Below are 20,754 nucleotides of genomic sequence, written 5' to 3' on the forward strand. Positions count from 1 at the left end.
TACTGATGCAGAAGCTGGAGGCCAGAAGGGATTACTTATGGTGCAGTAATTGAAATGTGCTCTAAAACACCCAAATGTAGATCTTTACCCATTTATGTCTAAAGGTGCTTCAGGTAATTGATCTCTCTCTGTTTTAGGTATAGCTATAGGAGTTATTCATCAGACTGTCAGTGAGATACCTGCTTAAGGACAGACATTCAGGAATTACTGTGTAGCTTTCCCTGATTATAGTTATTTGACGAAAAAATGAACATGTACTTTCCCTTTAGATAACATCAGAGCAGAAAGGCTACTAATTAGACAGACTTAATAACTGACTAATGTAGAAAAAAGTAATTTGTAAGCATTTAGTTTTCTACATAGAATTGCACATATATAATATGTGCAATGCAATACCTTTTCCTAAAAGATACCGTAAGGACTGTAGACATAGAATATTTCAAAAGCCACAATTAAAAATAAAGATCATTCAGAAGGCTGTTAACAGTCTGATAACACAGAACAATATTAAGAATTATTATGTTAATTGTGAGAAAGTCTGAATTAAAACACGACATATATACTCTGCGAGTGTGCATATTCTACCTAAGTGCCTTTTTTGCCTTGGAAAAAAACAACTAAATGAACCAACAAACAACTAGGGGGTTGCAAGAATATATTCATTATAGGCAATGTCCTGAATAAAGCAGGTTCTGAAATGACTTTGTTGTGTGGGATTTGTATTTGAATTTCATGAAGATATATAAAATCTTAAAAGGACATTTCTGAGTCTTCATTTGTTTGTCCATTGACCCAATCAAATCCTGCATGTAAAATGTGTCTGCAAATGTCAGGCTTTTCTGTGTGTATGATGATTGTACCAGGAGATTAAAAATACATTCACATCAAGGCTTTGATCAAGGGTGCACTTCAGAAACAATCTCGAGTCATCTGCTCTTACTGCGCTTTGATTTGCATCACAGAGCAGTCTCAAAGCAGATAGGTTCATCTCTTTTTGCATAAAAGATGGAAGGTGCTCTCCAGCCAGTAACAGGCATTCAGCCTAAAGAAACAGTAAAACTCTGATATATACACAGTGAGAACCTCATGCCCTTAGCACTAATTGTTCTGCAGTACAAAGCTGCTTGTGGTGCACTGTACTACTAATGCTGATGTAAACATAGCCTAATTTATTCTCTTAGGACTACTGGAGGCCCTACTTGGGTCTTGTCCTATCTTCCTTTCATTTTTCCACCTGCTGAGATTCTGCTCATGCTCTGCAGATGCAAGTTGCTGCAAGATATACCTGTGAAGTGAAGAAAGCTGTTAAACAGACACTGTGTTTTGCATCTTTACTTAAAATCCTTAGATTTTCCTTCTAGAAACTTCTGCATTTTGATTGAATAAATAAATTAGATTTTTTTATCTACACTTGTTGCCAGGTATTTTTGCTAATAAATAACTGTGGAGAACACAGCTTAGAAGAATGACATCTGCAGAGAGGCTAAAACCTGCACGAACAAAACCCCCGCATGACAGTCTGTGAACTCCCTGAAAAGAGAGGTCTTGTGCTTTGCAAAACAGAACAGCCATAAGAGAAGAATCAGACTTGGAGTCCAGAAAAAAAAAATGAATTTCTTATTTCCACAGCTTCAAACTTTACATTTTACAGGATCTGTCATTGTCTTCCACCAAATTTAAAATGAGAACTGCTTAGTGATGAATGAACTCCTCCTAAGATGTTTTCCTTCTCAGGCAGAAAGGTGAGTTTCTCTAATGAGCTGGTCTCCATTTTAAACTTTCATAGCAACTAAAGCGACCTACATCTCATTCTTGCAGTGAAACTTCTGTTTATGCCTCACTTCAATCCTGAATACTTTACCACAGTGCACAGGTCTTTGCTTATACATTATTTCAGAAATATCAGTAAGCAAATTATGTTCCAGTGATAACTTATTTCTAAGTAATTATTAAATTACTAAGCTCTTCACTAGGTTAAAAATATTTCCTTTTGTTGTAATGAGGAAAGTTACCACTGATGGGGACGAAGAGGAAAACCATGCTGTGAAATCGGTGTTCTTACTTGTCATCTTAAAAGGAAAGGGATGATCATTGTAACAGGTGCCTCCGTTTTCTGAAAGGCATGAAAATCTCAAAAGGCATGCTGACCCCCATTGTTATTCTAATTTTTATGCAGTAAAGTGCCAGCAATGCTTTAGGCTTTATTTTCTTAGCAAGACAATTGAAAAATTAAATGCCTTCCCATGTCCTGGAAAAGAAGCTTCTTCACTGTGCCCCCTTCCTAAGGTAGGAACTTGTCCAGTGGTTCCCTCATATGTGCATCGGTGGAATTACTACACAGTTCTTAATATTTCTGCTTCCTTTAATATAATAGAGGTGTTACTATATAGCCCTAAGAAATGATGAAAGGTGCAAAGAGAAGGCCTTTGAGAGCACAAAAGTGAGAACAGCTCCGTGCAGATACATTAACCCCTTAAACAATTTTAATCGAGAAGAGGATGCCCCACATCTCTAAAGACTAAATCAGTATATTGTTTTGTGATTTAAACACTGATTAAAGTCTGTGAACATGAGCTACCAGAGACTAATAAAACAAGCTGGGAAATACATGAGTTTTAGGCTACACGGTACAATTACAATTAATAAAACCCACTAAAACTGTTTGAAAAAAATAGATCTTGTTTATCTGTTAAATCAATAGAGTCCATTCAATGGAAAGTGAAAGAAAATAGATTCCAGTTACTAAATTAGAGGTAATTAATCTATGATCTTTAACAAATTGAGAATTATTATTGGAATTGTTTTATCTCAACAAAGTCAGATTTCTTTGAGATGATAATTTAATCAGACGTGAAATTTTATACAGCATTTTTGACTTCACCATTACATATAGATTTTCAATAAAAGAAACCAGTAGTAAATTTTAAGAAATTTTGTCATGCACAAAGGTTATTATTTGTCATTAAATGCATCAATGTCTAATGAGGAATGGCTGCGGGAGCTGGAGTTGTTTAGTCTGGATGAAATGAAGCTCAGGAGACCTTATCACTCTCTACAACTGCTTAAAAGGAAGCTGTGGCCAGATACGGGTTGATCCTCCAGGTAACAAACAGTACAAGAAGAAAGGGCCCCAAGTTGTGCCAGGTGAGATTTAGATTGAATATCAGGAAAAATTTCTTCACTGAAAGGGTTGTCAAGCATTTGACCAGGCTGCCCAGAGATATGGCTGACTTAGCATTCCTGGAGGCATTTAAGGATGTGTAGATATGTTGCTTAGAGACACAGTTTAGGGGTAGGCTTGGCAGTGCTGGGTTAACAGTTGGACTCAAGGATCTTAAAAGTATTTCCCAATCTAAAAAATTCCACAATTCCTTGAATAATTAGACTTGCCAAATTGTAATTATGTATAAAACCAACAGTAAATAGCAGTACACACTCAAGTGGAAACAGTACACATCTCCTTGAAATACATGCAACATTGGAAAAAAGCATGCCAGTAAGTGTTAGAATATTTTTAAACACAGATTTGGTTTTACTTATGAATATACTGAAATTCAGCCATACAGCAAACAGCACTACCTTTCATTTAACCAAATATCATAAATACAACAACCAGTTTTCTCTTCAAATAATAAGCTGGCAGAAACAAAGAAACATAATTATTAAAGAATCACACTAAGATTTCCTACTGATACTTGCTAATTTTTTTTAAATTTATTTTTAATTTATTTTCAAGAGTCTGATCAATAATCTCTTCTTTTTTTCCACAGAGAACTGGACTAAATTCCTCCTGATCTATGTGAAGACACAACTTCTGCAATATCACAAGTTTTTTCTGACTCAGACCACATCTAATGTTTAAAATCCACACAGGGTCATCACATTTAAAAATTTGAAAAGGAAGATTCTGCTGCCCAATTCTTCCACTCTGCACTGATGAGACCTCACCTTGAATACTCTGCCCTGCACTAAGGTGACCTCACTTTGAGTGCTGGGGGCAGTTTTGGACACCAAGAGATAGTAAGCTATTAGAGTGAGGCCAAATGAGGGCTGCAAAGGTGGTGAAGGGCCTTCAGGGGAAGCCGTATGAGGAGCAGCTGAGGTCACTTGGTCTGTTCAGCCTGGAGCAGACTGAGGGGAGACCTCACTGCAGTTACAGCTCCTTGTGAGGGGAAGAGGAGGGACAGACACTGATCTCTTCTCTGTGGTGACCAGTGACAGCACCTGAAGGAATGGCCTGAAGCTGTGTCAGGGAAGGTTTAGGATATCAGGAAAAGGGTCTTTACCCAGAGGGTGTTTGCGCACTGGAACAGGCTCCCCAGGGAAGCAGTCACAGCACCAAGCCTGACAGAGCTCAAGAAGCTCTTGAACAATGCTCTCAGGAACATAGTGTGACTCTTGGGATTGTCCTGTGCTGGGACAGGAGTTGGACTTGATGATCCTTATGGGTCCTCTCCAACTCAAGATATTCAAGGATTCTGTGATTCTGCAAAAATATCTACTTTCTACTAGAAACAGGAAAATAAAATAGCAAGGCCTATACTCAAAAAATTACACAGGGGGACAAACTATTCAGTTTATGGTATGAATCTCTTTAAAAAAATTATATGCAATACATATCTGGCAAAAATAAATAGGTCCAAAAATCTTAGCAATAATAGGAAGAAAACCTGCAGTGACATTGTCTTTATTTGCATTTATGATATGAATGTACTCTCCTCTGGATTTGTGAAATTGTTCCTCCTGTGACATTATGATTGAACACTGCTTCATGAACTCTGGTTTATACTGATCAAATCTGTCATAAAGGCAGTGACAGCAGAGAAAACTGCAAGGTTCCCTGCCCTCTAGTCAGCACTCTTCTCTGGTCTCTGTACAGAACACCTGAATTATGCTGCAAGTTCTTCACTTGTTACCTTTCCAGTGAGCCTGAAACAGTGATAACAGCTATTAAATAAATGAAGAGTAAAATGTTGAGATAATTGCTGCATGAAAAAGGTCTGGCCAACCTGACAAGCTCTGTTTAAGCCATTCTTCCCCTGGATACAGAGATGAGACCAGTAATCAAACCCAGTATTTTCCCTGCAAGTTCTGTCCCATAACAATACTGAAAAATATAAGGAATGAAAAAATAATTTTAAACAGGTTACTTCCTGCTGAAAACAGGGCATTAATGCAAAAAAAAACCCACATTCATAGAAGCTGAGTAATGACTGAAGATATGATAAACAAGCACTTAGTATTTTCTGGTATAGTAAATTAGCATTAAGCACTTGTAGATCACATGTGTAAAGCTTATTCTCACTTTTAACTTTATGGGTGATATTTTTAGAAACATATAGGGGCATGTTTTAAAAGGGTAGTTAACCTTTTTTTCTGCATACTGTTACAAGGATTAACTATTAAACAAGTCAACTAAATAAAACAACTATTAAACAACTATTAAAAAAATGACTAACGCATAGACATGTGGCTGACTGATATAGACCCTAAGGCTCATAAACCCGAGGGGTTTTAGATATTACCTGCTAAATTGAAAGCTAAGTTTCAAAGATAGTGTAAAGAGTCTGTTACCTGTACTGTAGATCAAATCAATGTTCAAATACTCAGTGCTCAAGCCAACTGAAGCTGAGTATAGGAAGGACCAGGTTCTTGGGTTTGGCTATGGTGGTGCCTCTTAACTGCTTTTAGAAATCCACCAAGTGCTGAACCATTGGTCTCTTCCTAACATACTTCAAGTCTATCCACATCTTTCTTGGGTCAAGTAGCTGACAAATCAGCTTGCTAATCTGCTTTAATCCTTTCACAATATACAGCAGGTGTAATAATGCCTGCCTTGATTCTTGATGAGATCACACTTTAGGACTGAAGTTTTGTCTCTATTTACTTTAAAGTAGCATCACATTTTGGTGTAATTTTGTATTTTCTAAAAAGCTCTAATCAAAATTCTTTATTCACATTTCCAAAATTTTAAAACATTACTTAATTATACATTAGCACCCTTTCAAACACATATTATATATTTTATTTTTTTTTAACATTTATGAGTTTATTGTCCATATGTCATGTTAAGCATTGAATATTCCAGCTTTACTTAATGAAAGCCAGGAGAAAATTTCATCTTAAATGAGCTACAATACCATTTGAGGAGTTTACTTTGAAGATAGAAAAACCCTAATAAAGTAAAATTATTTTAGGCAGGGCATTAAAATGCTTTAAATTATGGAGACACCCTTGCAGTTTGGTTTTCTCATACTATCTCAGCTATCAAATCAGCCCTAATGGGGTCAATTTGCCACATGACACTTTGAAAATCTTTTAATTCTATCATAACTTACTATAAACCTTGTTATAGTTCAAGACTAAGCAAAAATTCCAATAAATAGAATTACATCCTCCCCCTTTAAAACCATCTTTGTGAAATCTGCAATTTACATATCTAGCTAATAATTTGGTCCTCCATTTATTTCTCTCTCTACAATAGTTCTTAAAAATATGAGATATATCTCCTGTTTAATATTACACCAAAGTGAGGTCATTAAATGAAGTCCTAAAAAATTTATTATGTAAATACTTTCAGGTTTCTATTTACTGTGATACCAACACGAAATCTATAGTATTGCTAAAGCAAAGTTAGAGATAGTAATAATTATCAGAAAATAATATTTTTAGAATAATCTATTTTTTCCTTATATTTATATATACGCCTACAGTTCACTATGCAATCTGTGAATTTCTCAGATTTTTCTATTCTTTGCCTAGAAGCTATCAGCTGACATTTTCCCAGTAGAAAATGCACCCAAGTAATAATCTACAAGAGAAGATAAATGGTGAGAAACATATAAAAAGAACACCAACACTCAGGTTCCAAGGCAATGCAAATGAATGTGCTTTGTGAGGTAACAAAGAACTATAGGAGCATAAAATACTCGGCAGCACTTGCCTCCTTGTGCAGTAAATGTGGGTTTATGGCCTCATTACCAACCCCATCAGGCTGCACAGTGTCTGTACAAAGATATTTTATGCTGAATACTTGAAAAGTGAAAAAAAATGCACAGGGAAAAAAATGAACATAAGCAAAAAATTCAAGGACATTTTTCAGGTATTATATACTATCAATAGTTGCAGGAAAAATGGGAAAAATGTCTACACACAAACTTTGATATTTTTGATTTACAAAGATGACAATTTAATGGTGAATAAACCTAATAGTTCTTATCAAGGGAATTAAAAATAATTTGTAGAACAAACAAGGTAAGAAAAAAAGTGGAGATTTAGTTTTAGAATTTTATTAACACAGTGCCAGAATGTTGTTAATTGATGCACACTCTGTAAGGAGTACTTCCTGTCCAAAAATAAAAGCCCAAACCTGAATTAAATGAGAGAATAGTAATGATTTTATGTTGCTCTATTTATATATTTGTATTGTGCAAGTAAAACATTCCAATGTTTATTTGCATGTATTTATATCTTCAATGACAATACAATGATTTGAATTCTATACTATGTGGAAAGAAAGTGTTTTGTATTTAGATATATATTTAATGCATATTCATCTGTGGCTTAGGAAGACATTGATTCTCTGTTTAATAAAGTTGTCTGAATCCCTTTTACTATGAAGAAATTGAGTGTAAATATGTTTTTTGGGTGTGTGGAAAAATATGTCACTACACCAACAGGTACATTGTTATGCTGAAAAGTATTGTAATTACATTAAGAAACTATGAATAAAAACTTCTTGCTTTGTTCTGGTTAAAATCAAAAGTTAACATTTCTGCTGACCATTCTTTTATCAGTTTTTAAGCTCCATTTAAGTGATGAAAATTATTAGGATTCTATATTTGAACACTGTATACAATTTTTTTTGCGTTCTGAAAGTACATAAAGTGAAAAGAAAGAAAAGATTAAAGCTAAACCAGAAAAAATATATTGATGGAGATCAAAACAGCAAAAAAGAAGAAACTGAGGCAGACCAACATGAAAGGACAAATCACATGGGAGGAAGGAAATGATGGAGGAATTGGAAGTGCATGAGCAGCTAATAAAATTCTCTATGGAAAAAAAGCTGAAGGCAACAACCCAACACTCAGCAACAAATGAAGTATGAACATGGCAATGACTGGATAATAAATGTCAATGATGAAAGTGAAGCTGTACATGTTTTTTTTAATAGTTTTATTTTCCCACTTTTTTAAGTGGGAAAAACTATCTCTGGTAATTGGAAAATAAAAAGGCACTTATGTGTTAAACAGACTTGATGGGGAGGGGGTGCATTTTTTGAGTAGGAGATTTTTTTAGCTATAAAATAAAAATTCAAAGAGGAATAGTCTGGTTTTGTTTTGCAAGATATAGGCCAAAATAATGATGGAGTTTTCAGATATACAGTCTGGAAAAGTGTATCTATGAGAAAGGCAAACACTTTTGCTGCATTAAGTATTCAACTAAAGAGTCTCACTATATATATAATATAAATACATAAATAATATATAAATAATATATAAATATATAAATAATATACATATATATATATCACAATATATATATTTATATATATGGATTTATATAATTCTGACCCAAGCAGATACAGAAGAAACATATCACAGTGAAAATATTACATTTTGCTTTCTTTTGAAAGGGTCCTCAATCTGGTAGTAGAACATGAGGAAACGGATGCATTAAACTTTGAAAATAGCATACGTTTTTGTATTTAACAAAATCATTTTGATCACTTCAAAGGGTTTGATTTTTGATTTGTTTGTTGTTTCTTTGTTGACTCTTTTTGGACACTGAAACTTTTGTTTGCCTTGAGCATTGCTTTACCATCTAATACATTCCAACTGCTTGTCTGAATTATGGACTTGTTACAAAATCAAAGACAATATCACAGCAAATATATTGCTAAATCCCCCTTTTCAGCTTTTCCATTCTTTCATGTGTATGCTTCTATAGGTTTTTTTTTCCAGAAGTCTTACTGGTTGTTTTTTCTCCTAAACTGCCATTTCCAACTCAATATGTCATACTTAGATCCATATGAGTCACATAAAATTCCCCCCTACAGCTAAATCTCAGTTGTGTGAATCTAGCTGATATCCTGAAAGCACATATGAGATACTGAAGACAGATAAGGCTCAGTAGTTAGTCTCCTTTGCTCAAAAAGAGCATGAAAGAAAGGTCAAAGGGAAGGTAAGTAATAAGAAATAATAACTGTCAGCCTGTATTTGTGACAATGACCTTATGAGGCAAAAAACTTTAGTGTTTGGTGATTTTTGGCACTTAATGTTAGAAATCATCTGAGAAAAATAAAACAAATACCACAGGAAATAACACTAGTGGCATTAAGACTTCTCCTCCGGTTAGCTTTTCTTGCCAATCAGGAAAGACTTTCCTTGCATAGCAGGAAATTTGTGCTTGGATGCTTTTGTCATGAGATGAGTATTGATCCCATGCATCCATCTTTCATGACTACCCCCAGTTTGTAGAAAACAAGAGTCAAAATTTCTTGTAATTAATGCTCAAATGAGACATCTAAACTCAATATAGAAAGTGGTTTTGATTTGGGTTTATCAGTTCTACCAAAATTCTCTGAAATAAATGTATTAATATAAGAGACATTTTCTTCAACAGTTTTACTTAACTCTGGTATAACCCCAGTCTAAAGTGATGTTATTTCATTCCATATATATGGCCATTATGGGACCCTTCCCATTCAACCTATGCAGGATATCCTTCATCTAAAGTAGCATACTTCCTTCCACACCACCATATATATACACTAAACCTTACAGGGTGGCATTTTGAATCTAAAGTCTAAATCCCCTTTTGGTTCTGATTCAGTAAGAGCAAGCAAAGCCCAGTGTTGATTTAGTTGATCAGCCTCTAGTAGAGTGCTTTAGGAGGAGATGAAGCACTGTTCTGACTCTACTGACTATTAAACAGATGTACATCAAGTATAATCAGAGTTCAGACATGCAGGACCCATACATGCAAATCAAATTCCATTCTAAGTGTCTTCAGTGTTAAAATGGTATCTTTTGTTCCAACTCTAACAGCTCAATCACATGATGTTTTGAAAAGTAAAAATGTCAACATTGTTAATAAAAATCATAATGTTGCAATTACTATACACAAAGCACAAAACTCATCAAAAATATATGATTTTTAAAAGTGGACTGTGATTGCTTTTTTCACAATATAAGTACTTTTTATAACATGTGCATGTATATGGAGCTCTGTGTCACAATTTATGTACATGAATTCAAATTGAAGATGAATATACACTGCAGGGAATCAGTTATACATAACATGATTTTTCCAGTAGGCTTATAAGTACCTTTTGAACATTATACCAAAATTTACAAACACCTTTGTTTGTTTTTGAAATGTATTTAATCTATAAAACCACTGCTACCCTGGAAGTCTTGTTCGAGATTTTAAGACATTGAAAAATAAAAAATCTCATCCTTATAGTGCAACAAGAGTTTTGTGAAGTAAATGCTTTAGATATTTTGTGTTCCAAAATTGTAATCCTCAATTATGAAAAAAATAATAAGTACACAAGCCTATTTCAAGGCAAGAGGGAACCTAACCAGTATTTGTTTATTTCATTGCTAGGACCTTAGTAATTTAAATTCTAAACTATGTGAATTCTTTGTCAATGATTTTATAGCCCCCTAAAATCAAAGACGCCATTCTGCAAATAAAAATAAAAAAAGTTTAAATTTGAACATGTACATTCACAGATGGCATAAAGCTTTAACACTGTATGAAGGAGATAAGAGAATACAAATTGCTTTCATTTTCCACCTGCCATGGGAAATATCTGTTTTAGAAAGTTGTTACTGTATTTGTATGATGCAGAAGGCACAGGATGTGCAAATGAGGTAATCCTAAATTCACAATGACTGTCCTTCACTCTATTAAATCAATCCAATAATTGTGAAATAGTAATTGAGTAATCACAAGCGGTACATTGCAATGAATACACAAAAGTTTAGTGAAAGTAGTTCCTAGATCTACATAGTTTTGATCCTCAAGATGTCTGCACCTTAAAAGGGTGACATAGAGTGAGAGGATAAATTCTTCAGATAATTTTTTTTTTTAGGATTATTGTAATAATCTCTTAGGGATGAGCTATCTGGTGCTCAGCAAGAGATCTTCCCCAGTCAGATTATAGTTACACTGCAGGTTCTGTAGATGCTAAACCTCCTTTTATGTGTGGCAGGATGATCTGATCAGTCATTTGGAGAGACAGGAGCCTTGTCTATAATGAAACTTTGAAGAAATGAAATGTGCTCTTTTTAAGGGCACATTCTCAAAAATCCCACTCTAATATTAAGTCTCCTAATGGGAAAAAACACAGTTTCTGAATTCATTGCAGAACACTATATATACATAAGTTACTTACATGGAAGACAAGTGTCACTAACAGATCATGTCTGAGCTACCACAAACTTTTGAAACAATCCATGAATCAGCAAGATAATCTCACTCAATCCCCCTGCATATTACCATATGCTACCTAGTAAGATTGCTCTTTTAAAGCATATTGCAAGAATAAATGATCTTAAAATAAATTATCTAAAAACCAACTGCAACAGTATGTGAATTCCCTAGGTGTGAACTGGGCAAAGATTTTCTGAATAAAAATGTTGTTTTGAAGTTCCCCAGATATGTGCTTTGAAAGGCAATAAATCAGAAATCCCATTTTATACCAACATATTTTTATACCAACATATTGAGGCATAATCCAACTTTATACAAATACCAGAGAGCTCAGACCCATAAAAGTGTACATGAAGTTTCCCACTCTCACTATAATTAATGTCTTCAGTTGTGTCAATTGTAGTGAATAACTTTTACTTTTTATAGAAGAAGGAAGTTGCTAGGATCAAACAAATACTCAATATATCTGTGCTTTGCATTGTGCAGAAAGTACAGCCTTCAATAAAAACTCCTGTAACTGGGACACAGTCTTTATTTACCAGGTCATTAAACTCAGCAATATTGCAGCCAATAGCACATCCACTATACCACAATCAGCAATCAATCAGGAAAATATTGGGCAAAATTAGGCATCTGGGCTGAAGCAACAATGCCATAATGCAACAAATCTTGCTGTCCAAAAGACACTGGGGCTGAAAAACTGAGCCATTGCAATGTTACCATAAAACAGTGAAAACAGCAGGAAATCCAATGCAGTAAGTATCCACAGTCTGGAGAAGGAATTGAAACAGCAAGGGGTAGAGGCATGGTTAGTACATAATCTAATGAGATTATACTAACCGTAAGAAAGGAGCAAAGAGAACACATCAGTAGGTCCTCAAAAGAGTTCAAAGTAACTGATTCTAGAAAGCTGAGAAATTGCATAACAGAAGAACTAAAACAATGAAGAGTTGTAAAAAATTACAGCATGCACTTGACACAGTCAGAAGAGCACCATAAAGTTCTATTTGCAAGTAATAAAAGTCTAATAAATGACTCAGTAGGTTGCTGATCAAAAGCTGCAATAAGTGGGATCCAGAGGAAACAAATAAATGATTAAGGAAGAAATAAGCAGGAATACATTTTAACAGGAGAAGACTCAAATTTAGGTTTCTCTGTTGCTCAGAAAAAGGCAAATAAATCTTAGAAAAACATTTAACTTAAAATGATCTTGATATAGTTGGCTAAGACCTGAAACTATGCTACTGTCTCTGTAGGATGAAATTTGTTTTCATTTTGAGTTGGCACTAAAAATCTGTCCCCCTGCCAGCACCAGAATGCAAATTTTAGAAAATTTTCATATTAAAAAAAAAAAAAAAAAAAAATTCTGGCTCAGTATGGTTTTGGGATGGTTTTTTTGGGTGGTTTTTTTGGGTGGTTTTTGTTTGGTTGGTTTTTGTTTTCTTTGGGGATTTTGGGGGGGATTTTTTTTTCTGGAAGGAGACCTAGGAAATCTCTTTAACTGCATTATCCTCTTCAAAATTCACTGAATGTTATGTTAAGAGGAAACACTATCTTATCTTTAAAATTCTACTTGCAACCTAACCAGATAAAAGACCACAAATTCACTTTTAGAGTAAGTCAAAAGTAATTTAAAATACAGAGTATCAATATGTCATGAGCTGTCTGCTTCCTGGAAAAGAAAATCAACAGGACTCTAAGCATTCTGATAAATATTTTCAAATCTGCAAGTCAAAAGAGTAGATTCCTCAAAGTAATTGTAAAATCAGACCTTCAATACACAGTTCAAATTTCAAGAGTTCTGTCACTCTCCAAGAAAAGTCAAGGGTGAAAATCTGCAAAACTTTCAGCATATCTTAAAATAATTTCATTGTTTTGAAAACTTGAAAATTATTTTGGTAATTGATTTTTTTAAAGTTCATAGATTCTAAAATGCTAGCAATATTTTTTTATTAAAAAGAAGTAGTGTTCCATTCAATCAGATAATCTGTAAAGTAAAATGATTTTCTTTCACATCTTTTATTAACATAAAGAGTATATATTAACTCCCAATGCAGTTATTTGGGGACAGAAATCCCAATACTGATAAAGATGATGTAGACTTTATGTGAAATCTACCTAAAGATACTGTACACCTTAAATAAGTCTGATTTTAATACTTCACATTTACAGTCATCTTGGTCCTAAAGCAACTACAGTCGTTCCAAGAGATATCAAATTAAGAAAATTCTTCCTTGCTTGCACTGCTAGACAAATCCAAGTTCAATAAAAAGGTAACCCATCCAATATTGCCCATGGTGTTGGAAATGACTTAAAAGTTACACCTCTTTTCCTCATGCTGTGATTATCAGTGTCTGTTAGCATGCCTTTACCTCCCACACAGGTGGATATAACAAGTATTAATTTTTTTCTGGGTAAAAGCTCCAAGTGTTTACTCAGACTTCTTAATTTTGAACATAACATAATTTATCTGTCTGGGTGTGCAATTCCTCCTGTTGATTCCTCTGTCTGATGAACTAGCAACCTGCCCAAAGATCTCTACTTAAGAGTAGTGTTTTTTCAAGTCCAAAATAATCCACACCAATCTCATCAAGTTCTGCACTACTAAAATTCTAAATTCACTGGGAAAGATACATTGTATAGAATGAAGAGAACTTGTGCATTATTGTAGTAGATGGGGGTTTACTGGTTTTCATAGGAAAGTCTGAGTCCCATAGAAAACACAATCTGGACAGTTTAACAGTACAGTCAGTACCAATTTTTTAACTTAAAATTAAAAGTAACTGAATAAAGAAAGCATGAAGATGCCGATACGCTCCTCTATTTTTGGGAATTTTAACTTTTTTTTAATACACATTTAATTTTTCTCTTACAAAAATATACTGTGTTTTGCAAAATTGACAAGACAGCACACTACTGAATATAAATTTGAGTAGATTAAATTTTCATACATTTTCCATAATTTAAATGCTTTTCTATATTTAAAAATGCAAAGTAATTTAATAATTTCTATAAAATGCAATTATTTTAAAGTCAAAGGCCTTCCAGGAGAAATATTCACATCTAATGGCTATTTTAAATAAAATATAACAGGTCAGTTTGGAACTGAAAACAGCTTTTTCTGTTCTGCGAGAAGTTCCACTACAAAAAAATATTTCTCAATATAGTAATTTTGTACTTTTGCCCGTTTTTCCTGAATACACATCTTTACTGAGCCAAACTGAATCGTCTTTAAGAAAAAAGTGAATTTAATTAACTTCACAAAGCAACAGTATTTACATCTCAGAAATATGCTATGAAAGCATTCAGGAAATTTATCTTTTCTGCAGCTCAACATTTTCACTTAATTATGGTAAGATATTTTTTTTTCCTTAACTGCTTTAAAGAAGTCAAGAATACAGTCTTCCAAAAAGCTGCACAGGAAATATATGTTTTGCAATTATGAAAGTACATATAGATCATACATTCCCTGCCATATAGCAAGTCATTTATTCAGCATTTCATTACACAGAAGTACAATATAAGTAAAGTACTTCTTTAAATTATCTTTTTTTTTTTTTTCCTATAGGTAGGGTGTTTCCATCCTTTAATGATTTTACAGAAAAAACAGTACAAATATTCTGTTATAACCACTACCTTATGCATAATTAGATGACTAGTTCATAGTTATGTATTAAGAATCATTACTGGAAAACAGTGTATTGAAAAGAAAATATGTAGATAGTAAATAACTAACAGCAACTCTCAAAATACATACATGTAATGTACAGTTTTATGACAAGAAATCTTATGTTAAGATTCAACAGAGATTAAGTATCAAGGCACAACATGAAAAAATCACTATTAACTTAATTAGCAGTGTGGAATTTGATTATGATTTTCTGTACTTCATTAAAAATGTATTTAAAACTTGAAAATTTTAAGTAGACCTATTACTCTGAGTGGAAATTTTCACACATGCTACTTTTCTCCTCTCTAGTGCCCAGTGTAATTTTGTAATAACTCTACTCTGTTCCTTTTTGTGTTTAAATGAACATACAGACTTGCATGTGTTCATGCATTTCTGCAAATATATATAAAATATTTTTAAGACAAATCCAAAATTCACTTGAGACAAGAGAAAAAGCATACCTTTTCTGGATCAGTTGTTGTAATGACCCACACACAGTGTGCATTGTCTTCATATTGAACCGGATAATTTGGTGATGTGATAATGCCACTCGGTCCACGTAAATTAGAACCACATGTTCTAGCTAAAATGATAACCAACAAACCAGATTGCCTTAGACTGGATGCTCTGTTTAAAATAAATATTATAAAATTGCCACAGCATTAGCAACAACTTGCCATGAAAGTGTTAATATGCTGATATATTCCAAAACAATCTGCCTTTAACGATATTTCAGCCAGACAAAAAAAAATCGTGAAAATTTACCTACAGGGGAAGAAATGAGCACTTCTCAATTTAATCAGCCCAACATTTACAATATTTTATTCTTACTTTATGTAGATTAAATACTCAAAATTATCATATCAATACTCTGTTTGGAGAAAGATTTACCCTTTCCAAATGGATGGAGGGAGCCTTCTACCCATGAATGTAAGGGCCAGTACATGCTTTCCTTTATGATTTCCCCATGACTTGGAGAAAGAAAAACATGTATCTCAATATTTATGTAATTGAATGTCCTTACCCTAAACATGACCTTCCGTGGTGTCTTAGATCTTTACACCACAGGAAATATAATTAGAAAGAAAAAAATATAAAATGGTTCAAGGCAGTATGTAGTCTGACTTTGGTAAAGAAGATTGAATTCTGAAACCATCACAATCTCTCTGCCACATTCAGCAAACCCAGAGAGTCAACATTTAAAAATATATTACTTAACATATTCAGTTATCTTTAAAAGAGCATTAAGGATAGATTTTAGAAGAAAATTCAAATGTCTGAAAATATTTAAGTAACTAGAAGTATTTAAAATATTTAGACATATAATTTCCAGTGACACAGATTTACAGAACTCAAGAATATTTCAAAATGTCATTGTCATGCTTATGGTCTTACAGTACTTTGTCAACATGCTAAACAGAGAGTCTAGATCATAAAATTTCTAAGTACAAACTTTGTAGAATTTCTTAGATACAAATCTCAGAATCTCAGAATCTATCCATATATATTCCACTACCTTCTGATGGAATCCCTTCAGTTACTTAAGTTTCAGTACAGGCAAGAGGAATGACTAGATTCTTTAAAAACTTGGTCATTCTTTTTCTGAATATTGGAATAAAACACACAATATATCTTACTTTAGAAAATTTCAGTTTTTATCTCTCTCTGTGGCTGCCTCCATTCTAAAGCATGAAATATGGGTGTTTTTTTACTTCATGAACTGCTGGGAGGAAGCCTGATCTTCTCCATGAATAGAAGTGTGATTGGTACAAATAGGAAAAAAGGTACTAGATGAAACTAACTATCAGATTTTCTATCCTAACGTCATAATTTACTACCAAAACTTGGTCCTTTATTATGATATTAGAGACTAGACTTTGAGAACTTGTTATAATTCTGTGACAAGGTAAATCAACTAGGACTCCATTTTCTGTGAAAATGTTTGTCTATGCATGTAGGGAGAGTGTAACTAGATGATCTTTAAGTTCCCTTCTGTCATGTTTTAATTCTTACTACTGTTTCTCTTTTAGTTACTATTAATAAAATTTTCTTTATACCCTTTTAAAGTTTTAAACCTACTTTACCTTTCTCCTAATCCTATCTCACAACAAAAAGTACACTAATAATTAACCAAGACCAAACCTGCTACACTCAACACATTAATTAAAAAAATCTGAAAATTAGTAAAATCTCAAATTAACAAATCAAAACCACTACCCTTTCCAACCCTTGTCATTCTAAGATTCTATGTTTATGACCAAAACTGTCTTAACAGCCACTCACCAATTTAAGTCTCAGATATCTCACATGGAAATCTTCTGTTACAATACCAGTAGAAGTCTAAACAAACCCCTCATCTACACAGGAAATTCTACAAAAGCATCATTTAACAGTTATTAAAAAGCTGTCTGTACTTAACATGGAAATAGAAAGTCACAGACTCACTTAGGTTAGGAAAGTCTAGGCTCACCGAGTGTCAGGCTTAACCTACCACTGTCCAGTCCATCACTAAACTATGTCCCTAAGCGTCACAAAAAGCTAATCACATTTAAGGATGCCACACAATGCTGCCTACTAAAAACACAGAAAACTTGACACATTGCTGCTGTATTAAGCAATCTATATTCTTTTAATTGAGGGAATAACAAGGACAAAATAATGGGATCTGAAATATAGGGCATTTTCTTTCTAGTAACTGCTCGAAACACTATACCTCCAGGACCATAACTATCACACAATCTATTACTTTATTTTCAATTCCTCCTGCCTAAGGTCGGCTACAGCAGACACTAATCCAGAGGTGCAACTTTGTAGCAATAAAAACACCAGTCAGTCCCTCCTGTAGCTGTCCTCAAAGAAGAAAGGCTAAGAAACATCTCCCTTGTAGAGAGATTTTTGATTCAAGCTGTTACTCCTTTACCTTTCTTCTATTCAAACTTCTAAGATAAGGTTAAAAGGATGGGGAGGGGAAAGGAGTAAAGCCAAGCAAGAAGACAATTGAAGTTGAGCCCAGAGGTCTGTTTAGGAAATGAATAATTGCAAAAGATTGCACAAAAATGTTAGATAGCCTTGTATTCTGCCTACAGGAAGTAGGAATGGATTGCTTTAAGATTTTTATGTGGAATTAAAGGAAACTGGGAACATTTACATCAGCACCAAGCTAATGGAAGCAGTGTCTGGGGCCTCCCTGCCTGTGACCCCGGTGTGGTCCATTCTTTATTTTTTCCTATACACCTCAGATTTGATGTACTTTTGCAGCATTTATATATTTTTCTGTGTTTTTCTTACAGACAGTAGATTGCAATGGAAAAACATACAAAGTATCAAAAAGCCACTTCCCCTGTTCCTCCTTAAAAGTGGGGTTAGCAGGAATTTAAAGCAGCGGGGTCTAAATGCAAAAACATTTAGAAATACATCAGGTTTTATGTAAAGTTGAGCAAAATAGATGAACAGAAAGGAATTTCCTGAAAAATCAGGACTAGGTAAATATCTGTGACTGATAAAAACATAGCATGATAGTAAGAATCTCATATTTAGGAATTAATTTAGAAAAAAATTAACATAAACCTAACTAATTAGTTCTACTTAAAGTAAGTTTATCATGATAAAAGCAAGACTAAATGAAATGAAAACTATTTAAGTGAAATTTGCTCCCTAAATTGATACTCTTTCTACGCATTTGATTGCATACTTCAAGCTACATAAAAATCTTTGTACATTTATAATCATATATACACATATACATGAGATATTTTTCCCTGTTTTGTTTGCTTAGTTTCGAATTTCATTGCAGCAGAAACTATAAATTACCCTTCCAAACTTCACAAAAAAATTCCAAAGAATTGCAGTTACCTCTGCAAATTGGCCTGTGGTCACTCCAGGCAGCCAGTGTATCTGTCACTCTCTGACAAGTGATGCTCTTAGAACCTTGCAGTACATAATTGTCTTCACAGGAAAACTGTACACTTGCACCCACCCTAGGAGAAAAAGGGAAGAAAGAAGGAAGGAATTAAATATATTTTATTATCAACATTCTCAGATAAATGTAAATATTGTGAAGTGATAATATTTCCAGACCCAAACAAAAAAATTCAGGTGCAATATTCTACTCTATCAATATTGTATTCATAAAAATACAACTTATACTCTAGGGAAAATATAAAAAAATAAAAAAATAAACTTATAAAAAAAATTAAAAATAAAAAATAAAAAAATAAAAAATACAACTTATACTCTATTATTCAGTTTGCCCACCATTTAAGGAATACAAAACAATAGAGACACTAAGTTTGTTCTTTTACAGTACAAGTTCAATGAATATATGGATATATGTTTTATCTAAAACAATATATAAGCACAATTATTTCAGGCAACCGAATTTACTTAATGGATAATTTCAACATGGCTATATTCACTCAAATGAGAGAATAAGCAACTAGATATATAAATTTGTCAACACATATAATCAGGAAATATTAATTTCATTCAGTGGCAGAAATTCATTAACTATTCCTGACCCTGTTGAAATTTCCTCTAAAACATTTCATTAAACTACAAATTGTTTAGGACTGAAATTTGACTATTACACTTGTAACACTGAAATATATCCCTTTGGAATTATTTATGCTGCCCAATTGTTATGAAGATTTTCAAAAACTGTATACACTTATGGTCTATATCACAGACAATTTTCTTAAACAGTATTTACATATCTGGCTCCATTTATTATTTGTGACGTTCTTCCCCATCATAATTAACTGGTTCTGTTGTTTGTTTTCTTGCACTTTTAAAATTTGTATTTGACAGTCAGATGTCATGAAGTAAGTAAACTCAACAAAGAAGATTTCTCAGTTTAGTCTCTGTAAGTCGCTGAGTCCTAAACATCGGGGGATTGCTATATGGCACTCAGGAGGCTCAATGCTTAAAACTGTGCTGGGAAGAACTGCATATAATGCCATTCACTATCACAAGCTCATTCCCACCCTTCATGGACAAGTATTTTCTTAGTTTCTCAGACAATCTCATAAATGCTAACGGTATTGTTTATTGATATTATGTGGTTCTATTGTACTTTTTCATTCTGTCAGAAAATTTCAATAGGGTTGTTGGGTTTTTTTTTTGGTTAATTTAAAAGTTTTAGTATGATGCTTCAAATCTCAAAAAGCTTTAAAAACTGCTTTTCCTGTCACTTTGTGCTTGAGCTGTTAAATAAAAAAACTCAGAAAGGCAGGGAAAATACTGGCCTTTTTCCTCCATAATTTATGCAAAATGCATAAAATCCATGAAAAGTAATGTAAGTTTCCAAAATTGTCATTATTTTATACTTGTCATAATCTTCGGAACATTCTTAAAGCCCTCAGAAAAAGAGACCAAGCAGTTTTTGAAAAAAACCTCTCAAATTAATAAAATTTAGTTTATTTTACTGGTAAAGAAAATATTATTCCTTAATCTGACATTTTAATGCCATAAACACATATTTTTTAATGGCATTTCCTCCTATTTTCTACAATTAGGATCTCCGTGTTTCTTTTTCTTGCCGAAAAAACCCAAACTGTTACCTAGCAGTGATAAACAGAAATTGAGAAGTAAAGTATTTAAAAATCATATTGGATGGAGACCATGCCACAAGTGTAATGATGCAT

The 20,754-nt window shown here is 33.4% G+C and overlaps 1 protein-coding gene across 1 annotated transcript in view; it reads right to left on the reverse strand.

The window, feature by feature from the left end:
- The window catches only part of CSMD1 (CUB and Sushi multiple domains 1), a 1,074,877-nt gene that overhangs the window by 305,791 nt on the left and 748,332 nt on the right, over positions 1-20,754 (reverse strand). The window contains exons 9-10 of the mRNA XM_066547292.1: positions 18,965-19,089; positions 15,574-15,695 (exon numbers count right to left, since the gene is read on the reverse strand). Of these exons, the coding sequence (XP_066403389.1) occupies positions 15,574-15,695; positions 18,965-19,089 (247 nt within the window). The remainder of the gene's footprint in view (positions 1-15,573; positions 15,696-18,964; positions 19,090-20,754) is intronic.

The sequence above is a fragment of the Molothrus aeneus genome, chromosome 3 (assembly GCF_037042795.1).
Source record: "Molothrus aeneus isolate 106 chromosome 3, BPBGC_Maene_1.0, whole genome shotgun sequence".
Lineage (NCBI taxonomy): Eukaryota > Metazoa > Chordata > Aves > Passeriformes > Icteridae > Molothrus > Molothrus aeneus.